This window comes from Chelonia mydas, chromosome 5 (assembly GCF_015237465.2).
Source record: "Chelonia mydas isolate rCheMyd1 chromosome 5, rCheMyd1.pri.v2, whole genome shotgun sequence".
NCBI classification, from domain to species: Eukaryota; Metazoa; Chordata; order Testudines; family Cheloniidae; genus Chelonia; species Chelonia mydas.
The window spans coordinates 45,499,373-45,508,676 of NC_051245.2; the positions used below are offsets into that span (position 1 = coordinate 45,499,373).

At 42.6% G+C, this 9,304-nt stretch overlaps 1 protein-coding gene across 5 annotated transcripts in view; it reads right to left on the minus strand.

Moving 5' to 3' along the window:
• AGGF1 (angiogenic factor with G-patch and FHA domains 1) overlaps positions 1-8,308 on the minus strand; it is a 37,493-nt gene extending 29,185 nt beyond the window's left edge. The window contains exons 1-5 of one of the 5 annotated variants that reach the window (XM_037902972.2): positions 7,825-8,308; positions 6,790-6,892; positions 5,129-5,250; positions 2,425-2,571; positions 312-497 (exon numbers count right to left, since the gene is read on the minus strand). In XM_037902972.2, the coding sequence (XP_037758900.1) occupies positions 312-497; positions 2,425-2,571; positions 5,129-5,250; positions 6,790-6,892; positions 7,825-8,007 (741 nt within the window). In that variant the 5' untranslated portion in view covers positions 8,008-8,308. Of the gene's footprint in view, positions 1-311; positions 498-2,424; positions 2,572-5,044; positions 5,251-6,789; positions 6,893-7,824 lie in introns of all 5 variants that reach the window. The other 4 variants (XM_037902971.2, XM_037902974.2, XM_037902973.2 and 1 more) reach the window with 4 other exon arrangements.
• Between the last annotated feature and the right edge of the window lie 996 nt (positions 8,309-9,304).

Consider the following 9,304-nt stretch of genomic DNA (forward strand, 5'->3'; position numbering starts at 1 on the left):
CTTGTTGTACGTATCTACTGCAGAGTTATGGCTCATGTGAGAGTTTAAAGCGTTGTATCTACTTTGCGCTGCAATTACAGTTCAAACTCAGAAAAACAAAGATGTCCTGACTTAAGGCCCCCACTTTAGCCCCTTCAATCAGAAAATTATTTTAACACTTTCTAGTGTTAATTCTTAACTTTTAGTGATGCACTGGTGACATTTTGGATACATATCATTCCTTCAGTTCACAAAATCCACACAATCACAAGTTGCTCACAGAAAAATAATTTTTGCCTTTGATAAATATTTGCAAATCTGAAATAAATTACCTTATATTCATTTGCAGTAATCCACTCTGGATCTTTTCTTTTCTTTTTCCCTTTTTTATCCTTAGTCTGAGTGGTTGAAGCCTGGTAAGACTGCAGATCCACTCGTGAATGAAACTGATATCGGCCACTTTCAACATCACAATAGTAATAAATTCCAGTGGTTGGATCATAATAAAGTTGATTTTCCTTTAAAAAGAAAAATAAAGCAAAATGCATCCTTTAATCTGATTTATGTACTGCCTAGTGAAACATCAAATTAATAAAGAACTGTGCGTGAAGTTCATATAAATGTAACAATGCGCTAAATTCTATTACATATTACTATAGTGACAGTCATTGGACAAGAAAACACAAGTAAAGGATCAAGTAACTGTAATGCAGAATGAGGCTGGACCCTATGATCCCAATCCTGCAAACATTTATACACAGGCTGAACTTTACTTCTGTGAGTAGCCCCACTGGCTTCAAATGTTTACAGGATTGCATCCTATCACATCAATAACACATTAACAATACTGAAAATAAAACATTAGGAATAAGCATCCCTAAAAGCAGAGAATAAAACAGGTCGTGCAGGGTTGAGCCAAAATGGTGAGTGTGTTGGAAAGCTTGTAAAACCAATGTCTGTGCTGTAGCTGTCCTTCACTTTCTAGTGCTGTCAGTATAGCACTTTTCATGAGCATTACATACATTTCTGAAGCATATGACTGAGTTTGCCCATGCAGTGTTGCAAATTTAAGAGTCTAGTCTTCCTTCAGTATAGGACTTCCATTAAGATTAACATGTATGCTCTTACATTTATACCAAAATAGACGCCTTACAAAAGAAAAAGACATCCACATTCATAAACGAAGACTCATCTATATTGCTGAAGCTGAATAACTCTTGAAGCAGTTTGATCCACTTTGCCTGAGGTCTTTGGCTATGTCTACACTACATCATCACAGTGGCACAACAGCACCACTCCAGCACTTCTGGTGAAGAAGCTCTAAGCTCTCTGTTGACTTTTAATAACTCCTGCCTGCACACTTAGGTCAGTATAATTTATGTCGCTTACGGGTGTGGATTATTCACACCCCTGAGCAATGTAAATTATACTGAAGTAATTTGTAGTGTAGACATAGTCTTGATATTCTTTTTTATTTTCTCCCAAAATTATTTTCAATTAATCATAAGAGCATCCAGCTAAATGGAACGGTTTCCTACACTTTCTCTGAATAAGCTTTTGGTAGCAGAGAAATCTCAATGACTCAGGGCAGGCTACTACAATCTGTTTTGTTCAAAATTTGACTTATTTTTAAGCTCATGTTTCTAAGTCTAATTTTAAAATAAAGATTCCAACAGAAGCTTTGCTATTGTAGAATAATTTGCTGCAGAAATAATTTTCTCCTTAAGAGACATCTTTGTTAATAGTACAAAAATGTTAACAGTACACAAGGTCTGAAAGGAACTAGATAAAGGCCTACATTTGCTTTTCATACTGGCATTTATCATCATTCAGCAGTTCCACTTTTAAAACCGTGTATGTGAACTGGATGATTGCACAAAACACTGCAATTGCATGAATGAGGAACCTGACAATTTGAGAGTAAGTGTTTGCACTGATCTTTGAACTACAGTGAATTTCAACTGGTTCACAGAAACCAGAACACCATCAACTTAATAATGCAAAAATTATGGAAAACACTATTAAGAATTCCTTAGCACACGGTAAACATGATTTATATTGTTCACATCAAGGGACACATTTTTGTGATTTTTTCTCAGACTGTACCACTTAAACAGCTTTATGTCCCATGAAAAATATTCAGCAGTGTCTGACCTCTGTTGCATTGGTTTCAGTCTAGAGTTAAACCACTGAAAACAAGTGTTACTCCAGTTTTGTCACTCTGTTTAGAAAAAAAACGTGCTTGGAGATGAAATTTTCCTTTTCTTTTCAAATTATTTCTCAGGATATTTGCACACTCAATATTTACTTTAAATTATAAAATCAGCTCGGGTCTTAGTTCTCTGTTGATTCCATCAATCTTTATTACTCCAACTTTTATTATATCAGGCAAATAGTACAGATCCATATATGTAAAACAGCAACAATTTTGAAAAAGAAACTTACCGAATTATAGTAGAATCCAGTGCTATGGTCATAATACAATCCAGTATTCTCATCATAAATAAACCCAGTCTGTGATACAGCAGCTTCTGCAGCAGCTCTCAAGCTTTCTGCTAATGTACCTTCTGCTAACGAAGTATCTTCTGGTTCCTAAGATCAGATAATAAAAAAAGTAAGTTGCCTGCTACAAGAAAGGTCAGCTTTTATTCTTCCATTGTAACACACTTCAGCATTTTAAAGAAATATCAATGTTAATAAACTGATACAAATCTAGTGCCTTAGGGATATGGATGGCTCAGAGGATTGTTAGTGGAGAAAGAGGCTGAAATGCTGACTGCACTGACGACAATGTCAATACTCCTACTAACGTCAATGGGGCCAGAACTCCACCCAAAGCCTTTCATTTTTCATTACTCAATTCAAAAGTGACTCAGGTTACTGACAGTAGTGAAGAAAGGTACCATCTGTTGGCCCCACAGTGACCTTTATAAAATAAACGTTGGTTCTCAGTTCAGCGTTTAAGTACTAGATTACAAAACCAGCACCACAACTGAGATACTTTGAGAGGTGCAAGACTGACAGGTAAAGAGTGAACTCATTTCTTATCCCTATATATTGTCTACCTACATCAGGGGGTAAGGCAAACAGACAGCATAGAGAAGTGGGAGAGCTGGCACTGCCAAATGCCCATGCTATACCTATTCTGTTGATAAAAGATTTGAGCGTAAGTACTTTCAATCCAATAAAGTAATCGACGTAATCCTTATGAGCACTGCAACTATGCCCATATAGGCCTACCTATGCAGTTATGTGCTCATCACCATGTTATCTGAGTAATTTATAAATCGAGTCACACACTATATGAAGGGTACATTTATTAGTTTATAAAAGGTTAATAAATCAGTAATAGAGGTTATAAGTATGTTATAGACATGAGTAGTATGTGTTAGAGACTGATATCCAGATCACTGGATTGCATATAACCATCTAGAATACGTTCTGTTATACTAGTATCTATCACTTATTAAAACTTTCATAGATCATCTAACTATTTATAAATGTACCCCTAATAGAAAGTGACCATAAACTCTGTAACAAACATCAATATCACTGGTTTGAGTCCACCTTTGCTGAGATCCCCCATTCATGCTTTCATCCCCTCTCCCATTAACTGATGAAGTTCCTTTCTCTAGAACCTTTCAAATTCTAGCTCTCCAGTTTCCAGCATGCACATAATGCTACTGTCTGCCTTCTAAAGCATACAAAAGAAGTATAACCACAACACACACCTTTTCTCAAACTCCCCTCTGCTCCCCATTCATTTCAGGATCCATTTAAAAAATAACTGCTTTGTTTTTAAACTGCGTATACTAGTTGCAGCCAACTTCAGATACTATGGTGAGTATCAATTCTTTGGCCATGTCTACACCGACACTTATGTCGGCAAAACTTTAAAGAAAAAAAACCACGACACCCTGAGTGACGTAAGTTTTGCCAGCATAAGCTATGTCTCTCACCGACATAGCCAGCACCGCTCATTGAGCTGGTTTTATTATGTCAATGGCAGAACTCTCTCCTGTTGGCATAATGTGGCTACACAATGATCTTACAGTGGCACAGCTGTATTGGTACAGTTGTGTTGCTGCACGCTTGTAAGTGTAGACATGGCCTTAGATAAGATACCTCAGACCTTATGTCTCTCTCTCTCTCCTCTGCTACTTCCCCCATCTTCTAGTACGGACCCTCTCTCCCAGGCTTTGCCCACAATTTCACAACTAATGATACAAGAGCCTTCTCCTTTGCAGTTCCTACTCACTCTCAGAGCCTTACCACTGTTCGATCCATTAATTCCATCTATCTTCAACGCATCTAAGAGCATCCCTTTTTCCCCTTTCAGGTTGCTACACTTTCTCTTTCCCCACACATCTGGGGCTTCTTCCCACACTCACCTCCAATGCAGTACCTCTGACTGCAATCTCAATTTCCTTGTCCACTCCTGTATACCTCTCCAGCTACACCTCCAACCTACCTGCACACGTTTTGCAAATATTTCTGACTGGGCTACTTTTCATGCTTCCAGGCCATGCCAGGCAAGGCCCATGCTACCACACACATGCACACACACTTTCTTTAAATTGTTCCTTAAAAGAAAAAAAAATCTCATTTGGTTCCAGCTCTACAGAGATGGTTAAATCAGAGGACTACTATCCCTAGAGGATACAAGGTTATGTGACTGCTTTAAAAAAAAAAATTATAAATGATGTTGTGCATTTATGGTTCTACATAATGCAGATTAGAAGGATGTTCTTTGTGTAAAAACATGCTGCAATTATAGCTCCTAAATTCTGTGCTTCTTAAAATTTTCTTGCTTTAAAACGTGCATACACCTTTACAACCTAGCCCCGATCCTGCACCCAGATCCACACTGGCGGACCTGATTGCAGAACTGGGACCCTAGTTTTATTGCACAAAGGAGAAAAATTTATAAACAATCTTCAGTACTGGATCACTGAAACAGCTATCTCAGATAGTAATATTGGAACTGAAGCTAGACTTTCAAAATCATAGACATGTTGACAGATTAAGGACTCCAAAAGTATTTCAAAACACACAGTTCTACTACCTGTAAATTCTCGATTAAGTTATCCCCTTGTCCACATTCAGCAAGTTCTGTGCTACCAATGTGTGAATGAATACCACCACCTGCCTGAGACTGCTCTGTAGAATTAGGATTGGGACCTTCATTCTCATGGTTCTGCTGCACTGATAGTTCAGATGTGTTATCTTGAGCATCAATGTTGTTACAATAATTCTGATAATTGTAATAATCTGTAGAAAAAAGTTTAAATTGCATAAATTAGCAAAGTAACATTTTACACAAATCAGCCTGATGACCCTAATGCATATGCTTCACTTTTCACAAATAGGCTAACTAGCCTCAATTTCCAGGTTGTATGCACCATTTTGGGTTTACCCCACTTTTGTTGAGCAAATGAAAACTTTCTTAAATGTACTTCTGCAACTGCCGAAGTGTATGCACAAGTAATCCTGTTATTTATTCTTCTATTATGCTAGTGTCTAGGAGCCTCCATTAAAGATCAGCATTATCATTGTGCTAGGCACTGCACAGAGAAGTCAAACAAAACAAAACAAAACAAAAACAAACAAAAAGAGCTGAGCTCCTTGCCCTGGAAGCTCACAATCTAGAAATCAGACAGTACATAATAAGTGGATAAAACAGAATGGACTGGGATGATGAAACAATAATAAAATGAACTGTCTTTAGTAGAAAAGCTTAAAGCGCAACTCAACATTTGCCTAATCAATGCCAGACAATAGTGATTTAAAAGCATCGCAGCAGAGGTTGTTTTTAAAGGGGGATTTAAAAGAGGATAAGGGGATGGTACCCTAGATCCTAGCAAGTGCCCCTTCCCAATCACTGACTAGGACTGCTCGGAGGGGAAACCAAGCCTCTCTGCTCTGGATCCCCTGGGGTCTTTAGGCTGTGGTCTGAGTCCCTTGGGCCATCCAGACTCTGGAAAGCAGACGGGGCCCTCCTTCCTCATGAGGCTTCTATATGCAGGGTGCCTTTTCCCTCCTGAACTTGACAAAATGGACCCTTGAGCGATCAGTTTCTACCCTTTTAAAACCTTTAGCCCCAGATCCAGCGATCCCCTTGCCAGTTTCCTCACATGAGCACAGATCCCTGTCAGGTGACTTACCAATGAGACCTCCCCCATTAAACTAGTTCTTCCACGCAGAGACCAGTCTTTTAGCAAATTAGCAACTATTGGGTATTTAATGGTCAACTCCCCCCTACTGTTATTCTTTTGTCACCAGCCTTTTGAATGCCAACCCAACATGGAGGCAAACACACCTTGGAGAAGGACAGAAGGGTGCACATTCAAAACAGAATTTGCAATCTGACACAGATACATGGGGTTCATAATCTCACACAGAGTTCAAAAATTGTAGAATCACATTCCCAGTTCTTCACAGGTAGCTTTCCAAATTTTGATGAAGAGGTATTTTTGCATGCATAGAAGGCAGCATGACTGCTTAAAGGAGAAGCAGAAAACTGGACAATTGAAACTAATCACCAGCAGTACAAAGCCTGGATCAGCAGTTTTATTTCACAGACAATGGCAGGGCTTAATAGTGAAAGGCCTTAAAGGCAATGACAAGAAGCTGTGTTTGATGCAGGACAGGAAGGGGAGCTACATGTGCATATAAAATAAACTTCAAATTAATAAGAAATGAAGAACAATATTTAGGGAGTTAGTTAAGTCAGTGAACTAATTTAACTGATTAAGGAAAGTGTTAAGGATCTTTCTTTCCACTGTTTCCAGTGCAATTTCCACTGGTTACCTGACTGTTGCCAAGAATCATAGTCTTCAGTTTGCACTTCTACACTAGATGTCTCTCTCTCTTTTTTCTTCCTATCATGGACTTCCTTACTCAGCTCTTCAACCTGCAGGAAAAAGCGTGCATTATAAAAACTATTAAATCAAAGCCATTATAATTATTCATCTCAGAAAACTATACTGCTCTATTTTCTTACATATATTGTACAGAAACAACTATTTAAGTCTATCATAGATACCATAACTGATTTTAGTTTCTTGAGACTCCCACGTATTAGACAAGTGGGTGTCATAACAAAGATGACATTCCAGTCATATTAAAATTATACTGATTAAAGAAGGAAATGTGAAGGAAGCGACCAAACCACTAATTGTTTGTAAGATACAAGATTAAAATTCGAACATGCACTTTTCATGTGACCCTAAAGGATAATGTTTATCATCTTAGTATACCACAGCTAGTGATGTGTCAACACTATAAAAATCTCTATGACCCATACTGCCCCAAATCTTTACCAGGCTGTCTTCTATGTTTTTCCTTCTCTTGCCTCTCCCTAGTGTAATCTTCCCTTTTGATTAAGGAACCAGGTTTGTAAGTCTGAATACTATATATAATGTACTTGTAAGCGATGGTTTCAAAAATGCTGGAACTAAGTTCCAGTGCTGGGCACTCAACTTGAGAAGCTAAATTAGATCAAATATCCCTGTGGGACTTTCTGTGAACTGGAGAATGTTAGAGCTTATGGTTGTCTGGTGCTGCAGCTGAGGAAAACAGCTCAGCGACATGAGAGGCTAACAAGGCCCACAGCCTGTCAAGAGCCAGAGGGAGCATGAGGCTGGGCATGCAGACCCGGATCTCTGAGCGAAAACCCTGAATACTCAGGGACTGATGAGGTGTCTGGCTGCTAAGTAAAGGGCCGCGCCAGCGCGGGAAGGGGAGCAGCCCCAGAGGTGAGGGGAGGGCGTGCCCGGGTGACAGGGGGAGGCTCGGTGAGTGCGGAGGGGAGGGACGCGCAGCGGCCTGAGACGGGGTCGGTACCTGTGTCTGTAGCGCCCCGTTGCTCTCCTGGGCCTCCCGGTAGAGCCGCTCCGTGTGGCGCAGCAGCCTCTGCACCTGCTCCAGCTGGCTCCGACAGCACCCCAGCTCCGCCTCCAGCACCTCCACCTTCCCTTGGAGGGCCCGCAGCTCGGCGCCCGCCTCCGGGAGCGGCGGGGAGGCCATGCCTGGGGCTCTAGCTCCCAGGGACCCTCAGCGGCCGGAGCAGGGGCGCAGCCAGAGCCAGGAGACAAAGCGGCAGCGGCGGCCTCGCAGCCCGGCGCCTCCCGCCATGGCCCCGCCCCCCCCCGGGAGTCCCTCGCGCTCGGCTACCAACACTCCTGAAGAAAAGTTTCCGGCGGGAACGAGAGGCTGCGGCAGTACGCTGCGCACCACACTAGCACCAAGGGGCGTGGCCGGGACGAGTGACCCGGAAACGGTCCCAGGGCAACAGGAAGTGAGCGAGAGTGCTGGGGCTTTGCTCTGCGCTTGCGCAGTGTACCCAGGCCTATAAATAGAGGGAGCTTAGCGGGGGTGTTCTTTACTAGTCGTTCAGGGGGCGGTAGGACTTCGGTACACTAGGCCCTGCCATGGGCGGGCGGAGCGGGCGGGACTCGGCGTTAGTCACGCTGTTGGAGGGCAGCATGCGGTGGTTCCTCACAGGCGGGGTGGGGAGTGACTGGCTACAAGGGGCTGAGGGCAAATAGTCGGCGGGTAGGAGAGCCTGGGCACCCTGGTTGCTCAGGGCGGGGGCGTTTGAGCCCCGCTCGAGAGAGCGGCCCTCTGGTAGCTTCCGGGCCTGCAAAAGTCTGGGGCAGAACGCGAGCGAGGGTCGGTCATTCCCTGAGAGCGATTCCTGGCCGCCCGCCCGTCCCTGGGGAGACCGGGGGTGGTGTGGGGGACGACGTATGTGGGACGACGCTACACAAACGCTGAATAGCGACCCCAATCCTGCTGAGCAATCTACATCCAGCTCCTCCACCCGACGGCCATTGCTCTCCCTCGGGAGAGGGGGTTTGCTTAGCCCTGCTGCTGTTCCCAATGATGCATCCGATGAAGTGAGCTGTAGCTCACGAAAGCTTATGCTCAAATAAATTGGTTAGTTTCTAAGGTGCCACAAGTACTCCTTTTCTTTTTGCGGATACAGACTAACACGGTTGTTACTCTGAAACTGGACACAGTTTATTAGAAACCAAATATTTATACTAAACACATGCAAGCATTGTAAACAGCAGAATATTCCTGAAATAACTTTCAAAACAAACACCCACTCCACCTCTTCCCACTTCTGCTCTACCCTCACCCCTGAGACTCCTGTGATGGGTTCTTCTGGGGTGCTGTCTGAAACTGGGGTACCACTGAACCCTCTGACCCCTCTCCTTCTGCTGTTGTGACAAGCTGCAGACCCACTCCTGGTCTTACACTTCCACCACCATTCACACAGGTAGGGACACAGCCAGCTGCAGTTACATGCAGGCTCTCT